Source organism: Ctenopharyngodon idella, chromosome 17 (assembly GCF_019924925.1).
Source record: "Ctenopharyngodon idella isolate HZGC_01 chromosome 17, HZGC01, whole genome shotgun sequence".
Classification (NCBI taxonomy): domain Eukaryota; kingdom Metazoa; phylum Chordata; class Actinopteri; order Cypriniformes; family Xenocyprididae; genus Ctenopharyngodon; species Ctenopharyngodon idella.
The window spans coordinates 3,656,472-3,676,526 of NC_067236.1; the positions used below are offsets into that span (position 1 = coordinate 3,656,472).

The 20,055-nt window shown below is 35.5% G+C and overlaps 1 protein-coding gene across 3 annotated transcripts in view; it reads right to left on the reverse strand.

Annotated features, from left to right (window-relative positions):
• mipol1 (mirror-image polydactyly 1) overlaps positions 1–20,055 on the reverse strand; it is a 94,337-nt gene that overhangs the window by 11,796 nt on the left and 62,486 nt on the right. For 2 of the 3 annotated variants that reach the window (XM_051867307.1, XM_051867306.1), the window contains one exon: positions 7,886–7,986. In XM_051867307.1, the coding sequence (XP_051723267.1) occupies positions 7,886–7,986 (101 nt within the window). Of the gene's footprint in view, positions 1–7,885; positions 7,987–8,006; positions 8,961–20,055 lie in introns of those variants that run through there. The other variant, XM_051867308.1, reaches the window with a different exon arrangement.

Genomic DNA, 20,055 nt, shown 5'->3' on the forward strand with positions numbered 1-20,055 from the left:
TTAAATCAAAACTGTTAAAAAATGCATTTGTCATTGAGTCATTCATTCAAAAACACTGATTCATCCAGTAATGAAACAAGTATTTATTAATGAGTCATTTAATTCATTCAAAACCTTTTTTTTTTAAATAATTAATTCAAATTAATTAAACATTTTTCCAGCAATTAGAGTCCAGCAATTAATATTTTGTCAGAACCTATAGTAAATTACATGTTATTTTTGTTTAGTTTTATATTCAGAATCATGAGAGAACCGTGATCTCTACTTGAAACCAAAAAAATCATGATTCTCAATTTATCTAGAATCGAGCAGCTCTACTCGCCGCCATGATTCTAGAATGTTGAGGGTGGTTGCTAGGGTGTTGCTCTGTAGTAGGTAAGGTGGTGTAGGTGGTTGCTAGGCCAATTCTAGGTGGTTGTTTATCATGGGGTATTTTTCATTTTTAGGTGAACTATCCCTTTAAGCAGAAAAAGTCTCAATGAAATGGATCAGGTCGCACCTTCAATTTAAGTCTATGGGATTTTATTTTCTAGCTGTTTTACTGTCCACCAGGTGAAAATCAGTCTGAATAAGTCTGAATAAATGGCACAATTTTGAGGTTTCATTCACAAGATTAGGGGTTTGTTTATATCAGTAATCTTAAGTATACTAAAAAAATGGTGCAGAAAAAGTTTCGCTCAGAAATTTAAATCAATTATTTATAAAGAAATGGCAAGTAACACATTGAATTAAACATGAAATTTTGAAGTAGAAAGACTGAAATTGTATTTTCTTGTAAAATGTACTTCAGTAATCTTTGTTTTATTAACAACTTTGACAAAAATCTTTCTTACAGTGTATGAGCAAAAGTAATAGTGACTAATCAAATAAATACTTGTAATTTCCTTTAAAATCTATTCAATTTATTCAACCAAACATACAGTATGCTGCTCGTTTAACACGGTGTGTGTTGCTCTAGTTATAAAGGCCGCCAGACAGGCAATCCGAGCAGTAATGTTAAACATTAACCAGAACCGTAAGATACCTGATCACAGGGGAGGGATCCCAACGAACCTGTCCTCTAACTCTGCAGGCCAGTTAAACATTAACACTGCCACAAAATGCTATCAGATGGGAAATGTAAAATACCCTTTTAATAGAGAGCATTTATCTACAGGCAAAAAAGTACATAGAGACCGCAGCCGAGACAGAGACAGACATTCTACTGACAAGTGTCTATGGCAACGTGTAGTGGATATAAACTAACTATACTGACCACATCCCACCGTCAACCATTCCTTACACCAATCACTCATGCTGACAGCTGCTGATAAAGGTCTTGGTAGTTTTTACACCTCTTGTTCCCTCAACAGAATACAGAAATATGAGACCACACCCAATGGCGAACAAAAACACCAAAGTTGTGATCATTCGCTAATGAAAAAAGAGAATTTCTTGTGCTGAGCCTGGGCAGGAACGCTGCTGTGCGTTTGGATAAAGGAGCCACTGCTTGCCGGGAGGGGTTCTATGCAATCTACAAAATGTATTTTGCTGCACAGAACGGAGAAGACGGCTAATGCAGCGGCTGCAGTTTGCTCTGTTTTGGGGATAAAGTCTGTTAATGCCACAGGCGTTATAAATATCACATAAATTCAAAGTTTCCATCTAGCAATGTGGCATAACTACTTGTGTTATCAACATCCAAGGATTTCTTAGAAATAAGTCATTTCAGCCCAATCGGCGGGGGTTTGAATGAAAAGGGGGAAAACATAAGAAGAATGGAAATAAATGCCACTGATAAATAATCAGTTCGCTGAGAGATGAATGATTAGAAATCTCTGTAAAGATCAGACAACTTGCTACTATGTTACCTCATACAGTATATAAAGTTAATAATAAACATAAATATCAAATAACAAAATGAGCGAGACTCAGAAGTAGAATGTGGCTCAAAAGACTGTAAAGACCGTAAATTTATGAATTCTATTTCAAATAAATGCTGTTTTTTTAACTTTCTATTCATCAAAGCATCCTGAAAAAAATATTAGTGTTTCCACAAAAACATTAAGTAACATTAAGTATTATTAAGTTTAATATTAACCGTTTTCAGAATTGATAATAATAATAAAAAAGTTTCTAATATTCAGCAAATCAGCATACAATGATTTCTGAAGTATCATGTGACACTGACGACTGGAGTAATGATGCTGAAAATTCCCCTTAGCTATCACAGGAATAAATTACATATACATATACATATATATATATATATATATATATATATATATATATATATATATATATATATATATATACACACACACACACACACACACATTGACACACATACATACATACGTATGTAAGTGTTTTATATATATATATATATATATATATATATATATACACACATTTTTAATAAATATTGATAATTTTTAATGATAAAAAATGCTTCAAAATATACAAGAAAATACAAACACTATAAAAAATATTTTATAATATATGACCATATAAAAGTGTAAAATGTAATACATATTTGCATTAACAATAGGAGGTAATGTTCATGTTAATGCAAATCCATAGATGTAAGGTCAGTTTAGGACCATTCATTTGGCTATTCAGACCAGTGGGTCACATTTAAAAGGTCATGTGAACAACCTCCAAAAAAAAAAAAAAGAAAAAAAAAAAAATTGGATTTGAGCTCTTCGGCTTGCAGTATAGTGAAAGAGTATTAGAAGTATTGGAAAAGAGAGCTCATGTATGTGTACGTTGTATCTGCTAATGACTATTGAGCTGTTGACAGGTCGAGCTGTTAGCATGTGTGATAATGAGTGATCACTGGGGAGTTGGGTCGTATGGGGACCTGCGGTGTTAATACACGTCTATACAGAGCTGCCTCCTTCCTGGCTGACGCTCAAACAAAGCACCTTAAACTCACAGTCTAACCTCTCCTTCACTGGCCGGCCAATGATAACCTATTAAAACAACCCACCCCAAGCGAACAAAATTGCCTAAGTGTTTCTCTTTATCAGCAGGGAGCGTTGCACTATTCCGAGTCGGCTCTATCAGAGCCCGAGGTTCACACCGCAGACATTTTTTTCTACCACCCCATTCTCTCTCTCTCATCTGTTCACTGCCCTTTCATGTGACATAGACTGTCTGTTATCCTAAAAGACACAATGGAGGTGGTCGGGCAATCCTGAGAGCAAACACACGCAGCCATACTCTGGCCTTTGTTGGGCCTGGAGGATTCTCCTTTTAAAGGTTCAGTGCTGAAACCACATTGGCAGGGGCTGCAGACCAGCGCTGGACACCCTGACGCTCACACAATGCAGATTGTCTGGGGAAATACAATGTGTTCCTTCTCCTTCTCCTGCTGGGACAGACAGAAAAGACTACAAGAGTGAGAACTCTCTTCTCAGATTAAGTGAGTTTGGAAGTGTATAGCACCAAACTGAGAAAGGTTTGTAGATCCCGTAGTTGAGCACCATATACACACCAAATGAGGTATATTTAGTTCTTAGGAGATTAAAAAGTTCCTCAGAACATTAACAGATTATTCAGATAAGCAAATTAGTTTCCGGATAATTTCTAAAGAACTAGAGAATAGTTCTTTGTGGACCTTAAAAACAATTGTAGCACTTTATGGTTCATTTTGTTAATGTTAGTTAATGCATTAGGTATCATGAATTAGCAACAAACAATACAGTATTTATACATTTTGTAGATTTTATAAAGAATTTAATTCTTTTATTCAGCAAGGATGCATTAAAAGTGACAGTAAAGACATTTATAATGTAAAAAAACGATTTCCATTTCAAGCTACTGCTTTCCATTCCTCAATTAATCTGGTTTCCACACAAATATTAAGCAGCACAACTGTTTTCAACTTTGATAATAAGAAGAAATTTTTCTTGAAAATGTATTAAAATGTATTAAACTAGAAAATATATATTTTAAATTGTAAAAAATATTACTATTTTACTGTATTTTTCATTAAATAAACACAGCCTTGGTGAGCAGAAGAGACAACATTAAAAATCTTAACAAACCCAAACTTTTGAACAGAAATCTACAATTGTTCATTGATAATTCATGTTTGTCCATAAAACATTGACTAATGTTAATTTATTTGAATTGTTAAAAATGTATATGTTTGAAATGTTAAAAATGTATATGTATTAATTAACATTAAGTTAGATTAATAAATGCTGTAATGAACTAAACCTACGTGAACCTTATTTTAAATTGTTACCGAAAGTTCTCCTATGGCATGATCAGGGGGTAAAACCCTTTTGGAGTGAAACACAAACATGAAATCATGCACAATGAGATGCGGAGGGGATCTAATAAGATGTGACGAATGCAAATGGAAAGTCCTTGATACACACGGATGTACATCTCGACGAAACCGGACGCAGCTCACTTAACCAGCACGACCAGTTTATGAGCCAAATGTATTTACTTCATATCATCTATCAAAGCCGTCCTCACTGACAGATAAACCCCAAGTAAAGCAAACAAGCCCTCTGGCAGGAAGACAAGAACCGGGGAGGGCGGGTCTGCGGTAGTCCATCACGACCACTGGGAACAGTTTGGTTTGGTTATTTAAGATCCCGACTATCATTTTGAATAAAACCTTAAATAAGCACAGAGTTCAACTCGCAGGCCAAAACAATCAGATGTTAGGTGGTGCTGAAACGTTTGCGGTCGGTACCTCTGGAGGCTTTTGCACTCTAGCAAAACAGCTACGAGAGTCTCAATGTGGACAGACCTCTGACAGCGTCTGCAGGAGACATGGCTCGAGATCATAACTACACGAACGCTCCAATCCTTGAGAACATGAGTTTGCGGTAATCTAATGACTCACTGCACTAAACTCGAGCGATTTATTTTTCCCTGGACAAAGCAAACAAAACACATAAAAGCCAATTTCAATGTTCATAATCGTTATAGTTATAAAGCTGGACGGTGATCAGACTAAGTGCATGATGCATGCTTTCTGCCTCAATCAGAAGCACATGATGTTAAGTTTGAAGAGTGACGTGCAAAAAGGATCTCTTTTAATTATGCAAGTTTTGCGATTAAAAACCACCTCATCAACATTCCAGCCATTCTACAGCTAATTGTCAAATAAACGACCAAAAGAAGGAGTTCGACAGGTAGAAGAAGTTTTAAATATACCTCAAGCAAAATCAAAGAACAAACAGGTATGACATAATTTTGAACAAAATCAGGCCAAAACGAAGTTCATTTGGGCTGGTGAATACTTTCATACTACCATTGGTCCATGGTAAAGACATAATAGGTGGGTGTGGCTCTATGGCTCTGCCTTTTTTGACATGGAAATATTCCTCGGTTTCTTTTGTTCAGTCCGTCGAAGTCGGACATGAGTATGAACATGAACACATTGGAGAATTGCTTTTTAGTAGAAACTGAAGTTGTACTTCTAACTGACATTGTTTTTTATGTTTTTATAGTGTACGACTGCTTGATTTAAAGCAATCTATTGTATAAAGTGCTATAAAAATAAATGTGACATGAGGGGAGGGCTGAATTGCAGAGCTTGTGCAAACATACCCACATTACTATGATGAGATGCTTTCTTAACTGCTGTTTTCTCACCGCTGTCATTAGGGGTAGCGCTGAAACCCTATAGTAAATGTTAAAATTTCCAAGGATCAGCATTCTCCCCTAAAAGTGATCGGCAGGCTGTAAGTTGTAGAGACTTGAAACTTTGAGGGCTGTTAGTACTTACAGCGTGTACAATGTCACCAAGGCTTGCCCCGATCGGCCTGGTGGGGGCGCTACAGCGGTCAAAAGTACAAATGGTTCATAACTCCTAAACCGTTAGGCGTTGGTGAAATTTTCTGATATTTTGACCCGACTGGAAGCAAACCAGTGCAGCAAGATTCTCTGGAGTCTAATTGTCAATAGTTATCAAAAAAAAAAGAAAAAAAAAGTTGAAATTCTGGTTCACAGATCCTAATGGTGCGTTCACACCAAACGCGAATGAAGCGTTAAGCACGAGTGAGTTACATGTTAAGTCAATGCAAAGATGCGAATAGACATCCTGCGGCGCGATTCACGCGAATGAGGCAGCGCGAATGAAGTGGCGCGAATTGAGCTTTTGACGTGCGTAACACGTAATTCGCGCGAGTTGAAAAATCTGAACTTTGGCGAAAATTTGCGCCGCGTTAACCAATCAGGAGTTTGTTCTATTAGTGACGTGATTATGACGTAGCGAGAGGAGGCAGAAATCCGAAACAACAATGGAGGACAAAATCATCGTCGCTGTACGATACATCTTCATACTTTTATAGAAACAGGAATAAAAAGGATCTTGCTTGGAAGAAAGTGAATGAGGAGGTCGGACAATCTGGTAAGTTGTAAAAAACGGTCTTTACTCAATTTGAGCTATATATATATACATATTGAGACTACATTGAATGAAGCGAGTAAACTCAAAATGTTCAAGCGTCCAACTATGATTTATTCGCGCAAGTCGCGTCTGGTGTGAACTCACCATAAGGGCCTCCAAAACGTTCAAAGTGGGTGGAGCCACTTTTATTAAAATGGTTATAACTCATGAACGGAATGAGATATTTTCACCAAACTCAGCACACCTATGTAAGAGCTCATTCTGTGGTCTTGTGAAAAAGGATGTGGCGACTGGCCACTTGGTGGCACTATAACAGGAAAAAACATGAAAATGGCTATAACTACTTCACCGTTAGTCTGATCGACTTGAAAACTGTCATGCAATGTCTCCTACCTCTATGAGGACATTGACGCATCTCGATCGATCGGGCCGATCAGAACGAAACATGCTGGGCCTGTTTGACTCACGGCCTTAGAGGCCTGTGAGACATTCTAAAGATACAGGCCATCAGGGGGCACCTTCGTGTTTTTCATGTGCGTAAAGGATTGCGTATCGCAATTTTTTGCGTACACCCACTACATTTGTACCACATGATAGAACGCCTCATTCTGAGCAACTTTGCCTCTAGGACCGCCTCTGTCCATCAAATTGTTTGGTAAATATTGGAGATTATTTCAAAAACCAACTTTGGCGAACTAGTCCTAGGTTTAAAACCTTAAAACCAACTGTTAAAAAGCTTTAAAATGGTCTTTTTTCATCTATGATCAAAATGATTACATGCTTGCTAATTAAAACACGATACCTTTTTATGCATGTGCGTAAAGGCCTTAAAGCGCTTGAACCCCGATAATTGCTGCTCGCAGCTATATTTTTTGTTGTTTTTTTTTATGTTATTGAGAGGAAAGCGTGCAGCACGTATTCACATATTCATCTAAACGCCACTCTCAGCAGCATGGACGGTGTCAGGATGTTCGATAACAGTATACTGCTTTCAAACATCTTTTTACCCCAAGTGAAGAAGTAAAAAGAACTTGTCTGAGAGTATATCAGGGCCTTTATACTGTTGACTAATGTGCCTAGGAGAACAACATGTAGTTTCAAAGTCTGCAAAACATTTACAAGATCCCAGGCTGCAACAATGAACACTTCTGGGAATAAACTAGTCTGGCTATATAAAACTACGGTTTTGTGACATGCATAAACCTCCAGAATCCAGTGTTGATGGACTGGACCACCTCTAATACAAAGCCTGCCTCATTCCTCGCCACTGGAATTTAATGCAAAGGTTTTCCCCTAATTCCTGCACTGACATCAACATATTATCCATAACCTGAATTATTACAATACTTCAGAACTGCTCGTGTCCTGCACCTCTGTTTATTTGCAAGTTCCCTAAACACTTAAGGCATGTCAAAGCAGGTTCATGCTCCACCACAACTCAAACAAACAGTAAAAGGCATCAAATGAGTAATTTAAGGAGTTGTTACTGTGAAGTGTAAGGTGAGGTGGTTCAACTTGTGATACCTGCGTAAGGTTTGTAGCTCTTCTTCCAGCGTGTGACTGAGCACCAGGGCTTTATCTCGTTCTCTCTGGGCTTCCTGAAGCTCCTCCTCAAGCTGTAGAGACTGAAGAAATGCATGTCAGATCATATAAAGCTCTCTTACAACACACTGTTCATGTATGGACAGCTCAAATGACAAAACTAAACCTTTAATAAACAAAAGGAAATAGAGAAGAACTAGAGTGCGGCTGATATAGGTTTTACCAATAGCAAAATAAAATAAATAAAATAAAAAATTAAAATAATGCATAAATAAAAATTGTTGAAATGAATATATAATGTTTATTAATTATTATTGCCTACTAACTAAACCTCAGAGAAGCACAAATAATTCCACGAGGAGATAATAACTAAATAAAAAACAATAGAAATACTAATAAAAAAAATGAAAAGACATTAAAAATAATTTAATACATAATATTTATTCACAAAAAACATTTTAGTAAAACTAGGAAACTATTAAAATTAATTAGCCAAGTGGACATGATTTTTTGCCAGTGCTGAGTCCAAAAAACATCTGAATACGTTTTGACGATTTATTGACCTGGCTGATACAAAAATACAAATACTAAATTGTTTCAACAGCAAGGAATCAAACCAGATAAACAGAAAATGTCACATGCACTGTGCTTTCATCAGTATGTGAGAGCAAAAGCAAGCTATGCAAGCTCAATTCCACACAAAATGTGTCTGAAATGCAATTCATAACAGCATTGTTAACATTAACATAAATAGTCTTCTTCTACACTATAAGGTCTTCCTTCTACTGTTATGTAGAGCTTACGGGTCTAAAGATTTAATGAGCTTTTATTTATCGCCAATGTCAGACAGATAACCATTTGAACTCCAACTGAACTTCATTTATTCGTTCGTGTGCACACAAGGAGAAACTCACTCTGAGGGGGATCCAATTGACTCTATTGTCTTCTAACTCAGCACCTACTCAGCAGCGGTGTGTCACGAGACCGAGGGATCCCTGAGCCGGTGGGTGCGGGGAAGGCCGGGTAAACACGGTCCCCTACCTCTCAGTGACTAAACCTGTGGCACAATAAAGCCCTTGCTAATGACCTGCCGTTGAAACAGATGTATTGATGGGCTCATCCTTTCAACAGCTGGGTGAGGAGACAGACACAATGGAGACTGTCTAAACAAACATGACAACCTGCGCTACTGTAAAGTCCTGCAATATACTCCCGAGAGACAGACGAGAGGACAAAGACAGGGAGAGTTGGGGAGAGATAAACAGAGAGGAAAAGACAAGAGAGGGGTTTAAAAGAGAAAGATGAAGGTTCAACGTGCCCTTTTTGTGTTAAAGAAACAGTTTACGCAAAAATGATCTTTCAAAGTTGTAAATAAAATATTATTGGAGTACTTTTTACAAGAAAACACTATTACAGTTTTTCTACTTCAATAGTTCATGTTTAATTTAATGTGTTACTTGCTGTTTCTTTGTAATTTTATTTCATAATTGTTTTTCAAATTTACTAACAATTTCAACCAGTGTTGGGATAACCCATTACAAGTAACTTGAGTTACGTAATCAGATTACTTTTTCAAGTAACTCATTAACGCATTACTTTGTCAATTTACAACAAAATATCTAAGTTACTTTTTCAAATAAATAACACAAGTTACTTTTTCACATTTATTGACTGACAGCTCTCCTGTCCCCATGTTGAGAGAAATAAAGTGCAGAGGTGTTGTGTGCGCTGTGTGAACATGATGGTTATTGTAGTTCTGGACCAAATATGAACATGCATTTGCTCATCTCACTTGCACGAAAACATTCAGTATTCCTCAAAATGAATAAAAACACTGAAATAAAATCTCAGAATTTTAGGCAAACCTGTAATAATTAACTATAATAAATTACACAAATATACTTTATGTATTTAATCTCACTTTATTAACCAATGTCTTTGCTGCTGACCTTCAATTATCTAATTCAACCATACTAATAAGCAAAAATTACTGTAGATTAGATTTAGAAATAAGAGTGTTGAACTTTCATCTCCTGTATACTATTTTTCTTTAATCCAGATTGACAGCAGAGCTAAAAGGTTTGTTTGAGCTGCGCCCTCTACTGTACAGTGCATTTCCTTCAGCCTGAGGCTTATTCATTTCACTTTTCGTGTGAAAGGGCATTTACATTTGCCAAAAATGTAAAAAACTTTTTTGCTGTTATTAAAAAACAAACAAGCAAGCCCAGCCCAGGTGAGAAAAAGTAACACAAAAGTAATGTATCGCATTACTTTTCATAAAAAAAATTAGTTACTTTTTTAGGGAGTAACACAATATTGTAATGCATTACATTTAAAAGTAACTTTCCCCAACACTGATTTCAATTACGTGGCCAATTCATGTATTTGTCGGACCATAAACAAAACCAGTCGCTAATACAATTATGGAACTAAAAGCTACTGAGCAAATACAGAGCATTGAATAATTTTACATAAAACAACAAAAGGCCAACATATTTGAAAATTCGACTCATTGATATCATGAAATATGTTTTAGACAACCAGATATTATATGTCTTAGATACACAATATCAGCAGTTTTACCATGAATACAGACAAGTTACCATGATGCCACCACCATAACGACCAAAAGTAATTGATTGCATCTGCTTTACTATAAAACACACGCTCATTGCGACAGCTTAACTAAGTAAAGTAACACACTTATTGTGACCGGTTTAACAGATGCATAACTTTATGGTAAGTTTGAACAGCCAGAACAACTGCTGACAAACAATAACAATACAGTAAAATAATCAAATAACTATGACCAATTATCTAGCCCTCCAAATTCATCATACCTTTAGCCTTCTAAGTAGAGCCGCATTCTTTGTGGCACGGGAAGTTTGTAGGTTAATACGTGAAATGTGCCAATCATAAATGTGACTGTGAAACAGACTGTCCTTATCTAAAATGTTCTATAGCAGCCTAATATTAATGCTAGAAAGCCTATGCACTTGGCAATAGTGATTTTAAAAAAAATAAAAATAAAAAAATAGTCCATTCTATTTCATCATTAAAATTCACCACCTCACCCATATTATCCTGCCCCCTTCAGTCAAGATGAATGTGAAAATAGATTTTGAGGTAAATTATGGTCTGTTCTTCAGACAACTTCAGAAAACCTGAAATATAGAGCACATTCATCAAAGAGTCTCCTTTTGTGTTCCACAGAATAAAGACATGCAGGTTTGGAATGACATAATGGTGAGTAAATACGAAAAGTATGTGAACCACTTGCAGAATCTGTGAACATGCATGTTATTTTTTATTTAGTACTGTCCTGAGTAAGATATTTTACATAAAAGATGTTTACATCTATTCCATAAGACAAAAAAAAATAGCTGAATTTATTAAAATGACCCAGTTCAAAAGTTTGTGAACCATTGATTCTTAATACTGTGTGTGGTTACCTGGATGATCCACAACTGATTTTTTTGTTGTGTGATGGTTGTTCATGAGTCTCTTGTTTATTCTGAGCAGTTAAACTGAGCTCTGTTCTTCAGAAAAATATCTCCAGGTCCCAAAAATTCTTCAGTGTTCCACCATCTTTTGCATATTTGAACCCTTTTCAACAGTGACTGAATGATTTTGAGATCCATCTTTTCACATGGAGGACAACTGAGGGACTCAAACACAACTATTAAAAAAGGTTCAAACATTCACTGATGCTTCAGAAGGAAACACGATGCATTAAGAGTCGGGGGGTGAAAACTTTTGAACAGGATGAAGAGGTCCAAATTTTTCTTATATCATTTTTTTTTCATGTAGTACTGCCCTTCGGAAGCAACAGAAAATACTTTCATGTTTCCTGGAGGACAAATTAAATACAAATTACCTTGATCTTCAAATTCCAAATGTTTTCACCCCCCATCTATTAATGCATCATGTTTTTTTCTAGAGCATCAGTGAATGTTTGAACCTTTTTTAATAGTTGTGTTTGAGTCCCTCAGTTGTCCTCAGTGTGAAAAGACGGATCTCAAAATCATTCAGTCACTGCTGTAAAGGGTTCAAATATGCAAAAAATGCTGGAAAACTGAAGAATCTGCAGGACCTGGAGAATTTTTCTGAAGAACAGAGCTCAGTTTAACTGCTCAGAACAAACAAGGGACTCATGAACAACCATCACAAAACAAAATAACAGTCGTAGATCATCCAGGTAACCACACACAGTATTAAGAATCAATGGTTCACAAACTTATGAATGGGGTTATTTTAATAAATTCAGCTATTTTTTTGACTTGTGGATTATATGTAAACATCTTTTATGTAAAATATCTTACTCAGGACAGTACTAAATAAAAAATAATATGCATTTTGTATTATCTCCCTTATTTTGTTAAAATTATTAACATTTTCACAGATTCTGCAAGTGGTTCACATACTTTTTCTTGCAACTGTAATTACAATATTTATATTTCTTTGTTGAACTATTCATTTAAATGAATGCAAGAGTTATCATAAGCTCCAGAGATGATTGACTCTAGTAACTTTCGCTATATTCTGGGGTATGTTAAATGAGGTGTGTCTTTGATAGGCTTGAAATTTCAACAGTTTTCTTCAGAAACACAGGAATGCTGTCCGTGCCTTATCTTTGGGGTGTATCGTAAACTGTGATAAAGTTTTAAAGGTTTCATCTTACTGAATGCTTCTATGAGGCACCTATTTGACATTGAGCAGAATCTTATCAAGATGCACTGGATGGTAGTTTCTTTTATACTAAAATCAACCAGCAATGCTTCACTGCAACTTGGGCACAGCGCACCGTTATACGCCTCTGATGCAGCCTGCGATAAAAAAATCTTCAACTGCAGGGTAAAGACGCAAATGCAAATACAATCTTTGCATGCTATAGATAAGTCTGCATGCTTTCATACCACAACACATGGCTGCAACGGAAACCAGCCTATGACTCAAACGCCGATGCATTTAAATCCACGAAACACTTTTACCCATAAGCACATGCAGCTTCCGCTGGTGCAGCCCCAATCATTCTAATTACTGGAGTGCAGGTCTCACAAGTCAAAGAGAACATCAAAAAGCCTCAAACCTCTAAAGTCAATATGTACTTTTCTCCAACAGGGAGGGGAGCTCGACTTCAAAGCGCAATTCTTTTAATCTTATGTATTTTATCAGCATTCATTACAATATTATCCAAATTAGGTTCCCAGAGTAACGTGTTAACCTGTAGAGATTAAGCCCTGCAAAGGAGGGTCGCAGCCTTGACCTTTATGAGTGAGCGTTTGGTGGGGCAGAGGTGGGCTGGTCGTGGCCTTTCTGACCCAGTGGGGAGAGGAGGATGTGATGGAGGTTATCAGCGGTGTCACAGTCCGCTCCGTCGCTGACTGAAGCTCATTTAAAGCAGCATGGCCCGTATCATGTCAGAGGTCACAGAATGCTGGCTCTTCTAAGTGGTTGTGCAAAATGTTAGGTGGGACATATCACAAAAAACAGGATTTTTCTTGCTTTATTTCAATAAATATACTATAAGATTCACGAAGCAGTCTATTCAGACCATTTATGAAATCTAAGCTGCAAAAACAGGTTAAATCATCATGGTTATGACAACATGGCAATAACCACATTAACATATGACCGCCCAAATTTACATTTTAACCCCTACTCTGTATTTAGCACATTGGCCTGCCCTGATGGACAACAATGTGAACTATACCACTACGCAAAGGTTAGTTAACCATAACATGGAACATTTCAATGTAAAATGTACAGTCTTAAAGGTACAGTAACAAAAACAGGAGGTGAAAATGGCAATGCAAAAACTATGACTGTTTTTAATGCAATAAATCTTACATTTTCTTACTAATCTTATACCAAAGGGGGAAAAAGTGCATTGGCAACTAAACACATGTGAAAAAGAAGTGCACTTAACTGTACTGAATGTGCACTTGTAGTATACTTCAAATCTTAAAAGTAGATTTTTGAAAAACTGTAGTATTATTTGTAGATAATATAATTAGGGATGAACCGATAATTTTTATATTTGAAAGCCGATAACCGATATATTGGTCGATAAATCTAAATCCAAATTTTTATATAATTTTTGACAGCCTGATTACAAAAACAAAAGTCTCACCATTAAAAGCCATGTCCCAAGCACAGAATGTTCTCATTATAATTTTATGTAGCCTTTATGACAGACTTGCACTGCACGTTGCACTTCCTTTTTGAAGTGATTTCAATTATATTTCAAGCAATTCAAAACCATCATTGTGAACAGTACGCATCTGAAGTGTCTCAGCTGAAGGAACTAATTCATTATTTATCGGCTTTAATATATACAGTATTGGCCAAATTTGGGTCGATAACGATTACATTAAAAATGAACATATATTGCCCGATACCGATATTGTGGCTGATATAAATCCCTAAATATAATACTAATGAAAAGGCCACTAGATGTACTTAAAGAGACACTTTTCACACTGTGCCTCTTAACACACTTAAGTACACTATTAAAAACTGCACTTTGTAATAATTTCAAATTAAAAGCTTTACTTTTAAGTAAATTTTAAATTTGTCATGCTTTAAAGAAGTACACTTACTGTATTTTCATTGTTGACTAATATATTAAAGCACAATTATATAAAAAATATGTGAAAAAATGTTTAGTATGTGTTTTGAGGCCTTATTTCAGTGACTTTTTTTTTTAAACAAGCATGTATGTAATTCTCTCAAAAATACAAACATGTACATACTTGTTGCTTACATATTAGTGTAGCCTAGTTTCTGCAAAATACAGTGTAATGACACTTTTGTCATTAATATGTTTATATGCAACTGAAAAAAGCATAAATGTCAGGGCATGTCAAAACTACTCCAGGACCCCAGATCAGCCTCAGACTCCAGAGGGTTAAAGTACTAAAGTACTTAATTCTAACAGTTCGATAACCTGATTATAAAGGCCCGTTTACACCAAGAACAATAACTATAAAGATAATTAAATGATAACTATATTAGTGTCCACGCAGCATACGATAATGTTCTGTTTATTCTAAGTGTGCGCTGAGTTTTGTTGTCTTCCATTTTAAATGTTCAAGCTCTTTGAAGCAGAATGGATTGGCGGTCACTGTTTTTATTGTTTATCAGCGGGAATAAAATCAATCTGAAAGTGATTCCAACAATATAATTTCTCTGTGCTGTTACCGTTATAGTTGTGGTGTGGACTCTGCTATTCTTTTATATTCAGAACAATTTTTGGAACTATATAGTTATCGTCCTTGGTGTGAATGGACCTTATCCGTGTGCTGTTCGATATTATATATAAAGTTAATATATTTTAAATGTACTAAGTTGCAACTTCATCATTACAAATGTAGAGTTACAAATATATTTAAATACACGACATACAACTTTCAATAAAAATTACATTAAAGTATATTTCAGTTTACAATAGAGTTGTTAGTTAGTTCACACTTATATTCTTTTAAAGCATATTATTTCAGTAATAAGTAATCTTTTTAAATGTATGCTAAAGTGTACTTCTTTAAGATTCCTTGTGCAAAATATACTCTACTGTTTGCTGTCAGATTATACTCACATCTCTAGAATTCACTTTTCTGACCAACATCTAATTAATGCATAAAAGTTTCTGCTAAACTGTTAAGCAAACATTTAATTGTTATGAAAGATTAAACTCTTTTCCCATGTAACACAAATGTGAACTGGACTCAACAGCCATTTCATTATATGGACTAATCCTGTGAAATGCACGCACCCCTTTTCTATTTCCGGGCCTGTTTCACCTGATGATGTTTGGTCAAACATATTCAGCTCTACAGGTCAGAGACAAAAGACTCCTCGCATTGACAACAAAAAGCCCAAATGCATGAGATCCCTCCTCCGCAGAACACACTCATAAATCTCTCACACAGCACAAAACAGCAGAGCTGATGCCCCTGGGTTTAAATCGCCAGTAAGACTCACAACTTGTACAACTAAAACATCCCCAAAGGATTGGACACTCTGAAAGAAATGTTTTTATGCAATCTTTATGAGGACCCACCATCATTTATTAGAGGTGGAACAGAATCAGGACATGATGCAGGTCAGATTTTAATGCATGAGCACCAAGGCTTAATGTGTCTACAACTTGTGTGCTGTTAGGCCATGGCTCCTTAAACAGAGAATCAGTTGAAGGAACAGTTCACCCAATATAAATTTTGTCATTTACTCACCCTCATCTCATTCCAAAAAGGAATTAATTTATTTCTTCTATGGAACACAAAAGGAATTTTTTTGCAGAATGTTCAGACTTTTCTAAAGGACGAAAGTGTACAATAAACATTGACTAGCAAAGTCGAAAAAGCACCATAAAAGAATCATAAAAGAGGCACATATCAGCTTATATAGGAGGGCCCAACACACTCTCATGCCAAAACTATTCTACGTTTTGGCGAATTGGTGACTAATCAGTATGAATTTGTCCAGTGTCATGTGTACGTTTCCATATGATCTGCTTATGGGTTAGTTATTAATTAGTATTATCATTATTATTTTATTTTTATTTTATTTTCCAGAACAAAATGAAAATTCTGTCATTAAGTACTCACCCTCATGTCGTTCCAAACCCGTAAGACCTTTGTTCATCTTCGTAACACATATTAAGACATTTTAAGAAATTAAGAAATTTCTTCTCTCCCATGTCAGTCTCCTACGCAGTTGATGCAGTGAACGCAGTGCAGCACTTCCATGTTCTATGTCAGAATGCAGACTCATTATTGGCCGGCTCCTGCATCAGCATCACACGCATGCGTCGTGCTGCTCACACGAAGAGCGTCAGCCTAATACTGAGCAGGCGTTCAGCCGTAAACACGGAAGCCTTCACTGCGTTCACTACATCAACTGCGTAGGAGACTGACATGGGAGACAAGAAATTGTTGAATAAAATCGTTATATTTGTCTTGTATTTGTGCACAAAAAGTATTCTCGTTGCTTCATAAAATTAAGGTTGAACCAGTGCAGTCACATGGACTATTTTAACGATGTCTTTAGTACCTTTCTGGACCTTGAAAGTGGTAGTTAAATTGCTGTATATGGAGGAGTCAGAAAGCTCTCGAATTTCATCAAAAATATCTCAATTTGTGTTCCGAAGATGAACGAAGGTCTTACAGGTGTGGAACTACGTGAGGGTGAGTAACTAATGACAGAATTTTCATTTTTGGGTGAACTAACTCTTTAAAGCTTCTCTTTGTTGACATTAAAGAAGGACTAAGTTTGCACTAAGCCATATCACATTCTCACAACAATGCATTGTCAAAATTCATAAAAAAAGTTACCAGGCAACTAGCGTGTAACACCGTTTTAACGCATTTGAGGCTTTGAACCCTGGCTAACATGGTGTCCCACAGATGCCGCCATGAGCTCGTGCAGGGCCATCAGAAGCAATTTGTGGGTTCATGTGGGTCACAATTTTCAGGTTGAAAAATATAGAAATACGTATGAATTAGTGCTGTCAAATCGATTACTCACGATTAATTGCATCTAACATATAAGTTTATGTTTACATAATCTGTGTGTGTGTGTATATACATGTGTATAAATATATGTGTATATGTATATACACACACAGACATATAATATATGTAAATATAATAATATATATACATTTATTATGTAAACACAAACTTTTATGTTAGATGTGATTAATTGTGATTAATTGATTTGACAGCACTAGTATAAATATGGAAAAATAACAGCCCTGAGATGAAATCAGCATGGGCCCTGCAGAAGAAGTTAAAGGTGAGGTCTGGATAAAACGATGAAGGCCAAAAAGAGTGATGGGGGCAGGAGCAGGAGTGTGAGATCACTTCGCTGCTGTCAATGCATAGAGAAAAGCTGCAGAGCAAACACAGGTGGTTCAGAGCGAGGGCAGAGCTCTCCACAACGGCCCCCGTGATCCCGTCCACATCCCCCACTCAGCATTTAGAGGGACTTGCATGCTTCAAAAGCCAACAAACGCACATATACATGCATCTCTATTATTTTAATGTAAGCTTATTTTAAAAATATTACAGACTAACAGTCTTTGTCCCTTAAATTAACCTTGTTTGCTATCAGGACATTCCCAAAAAGGTTTTGCTTTTCTTCTCATGAAATTACCTTAAAATTGTTTCACACCATCGTGCTTTCACACACATTTTACAATATAGTCAAGATTTTCCATTAACATATTATTCTTAAACAAGGGTCCAGATGGGGTTGACAGACATTTAGAAGGAAGAATCTGAGGAGTTCTGCAGAATATATTTAAACAGTAAAATGCGTTGAAGTGATAATCAAACTAGATAAAGTAACTAGTAAACACACATACAAGGGTTAAGGATGCAAACAGATTAAATGTGTGCTTGATAATTATTGCACCTTAAACATGCACACCCTTATGTACACCTTCTCTCTGTATTATAATTTTATTATAATTTATTATTATTTAGTCTTTTTTCGTTACGGAGACTAGTCCATTTTTTACTGCGGGCAATTGGTGACCACAAAGACAGCAAAGCCTGACCCACAATAAAGCTCTTAGATGACTGTTAGACAGGTTCTTTTACATATGCTGAGGTGAAAATGAGACTGAAGAGATAGGATAAGAAATAGCCCCGGGTGCTATCAACTGACAAAAGTCATGAGCCAAAAAAACACTTTGCAGGTGCTTTGCTATTCTGGTGAAATATGATGATGAAATGACAACAAATACGCCCCTAATTTCCATCTTAATTGAAAAGGAAAAGAAAAAGAAAAACAACTGGCCTATCTTTCATCATTATCTTCCATGATAAAAAGCACACTGGTTAACGTTCTCTAAAGAGTCTGTCGATTAAAAACCTAGAAATTAATCATTCAAATGAAATCCCTGAAAGTTAGTGTGAGCTAAAAGCTAAATATAAAGATTTCAGAAGGAAAAGTCTTTGCTCATCATCCTAAACTCAACTCTTTTTTTCACCCTGAAGATTTTCTCCGACTTTCTTAAAAGTAAAATGTCAATCGATAAGTGGAAGTCCTGTTCATTTTTAAATTGTTTTGTGGATATGTTCCTGGCACTGTTGACTAATTTTACGACAGCTGTTCCCATTTCGTTTTAAATTAAAAACCCCGCTCTATAATCCCAGGAGTCAATCTATAATTAAGGGGATTTATAGAAAAACCAAGTGCTACATTAATAACAAAATTTAATATATTTCTTAATAAGCCATCAGCCGAACCATCTTAAATGTGAAATATAATTTTTTGAAATCTTCAGAAAGCTTTGCCTGGAGACAGACTGGACTTTTTACCAGATTATAAATAATCATTCTCTTTTTTATCTACTGGTAATCGTCGCCATGTGGCACAGTTGAATCAATCCACATCATCACATCTAAATACAAACAATCCAGTATCTATTTGTTACTCATCATAACTATGATATCATGAAACTGGAGTATCATTATCATCAGTTTTGCCTCTCACCATTGGTTTGTTTCTGTGAATCCGACAGCAAATGTTCATCATATGGCTACACCATCAAAGAAAGTGGCCTAGAAAAAGCCTAAATAAATATTTGAAATATAATAAACCACTTTTTAAAATCAGGGCTGAATTAAAAAAAAAAAAAAAAAAGGACCAACAAGGTAATTTTACATTTATCTTTAGGAATAAATTAAGCAATTAAAAAAATAATACAAACAACAACAATAATAAATTGAGATAAAATTAATTAATAATAAAAAATTAAATAAAAAAATATTTAGATTAATTATTGATTATTTATTAAATTATCTACATTTTTTTTTAAAAACTTTTTATAATAATAATAATGATGAAGTTAATAACAAATCTAGATTATAAATAATTTATTAACTTTTCTGAAAGGGTGTTTTACCCAATCAAAAAAGGTTACATCACATTTATCACATTTAATTGTCTAACAACTGATGTTTTAATTCGTTTAATTTGTTTATATATTTGTTATATATATATATATATATACACACAGTCAAACCAAAAATTATTCAGACATTTTTGATATTTTTGATATGTTTTTACTAGTGGGTGCAGGACACTATAGTTCATTTATGTAAGTGAGGATAGCAAAATAAAGTAAACTGTGACATATT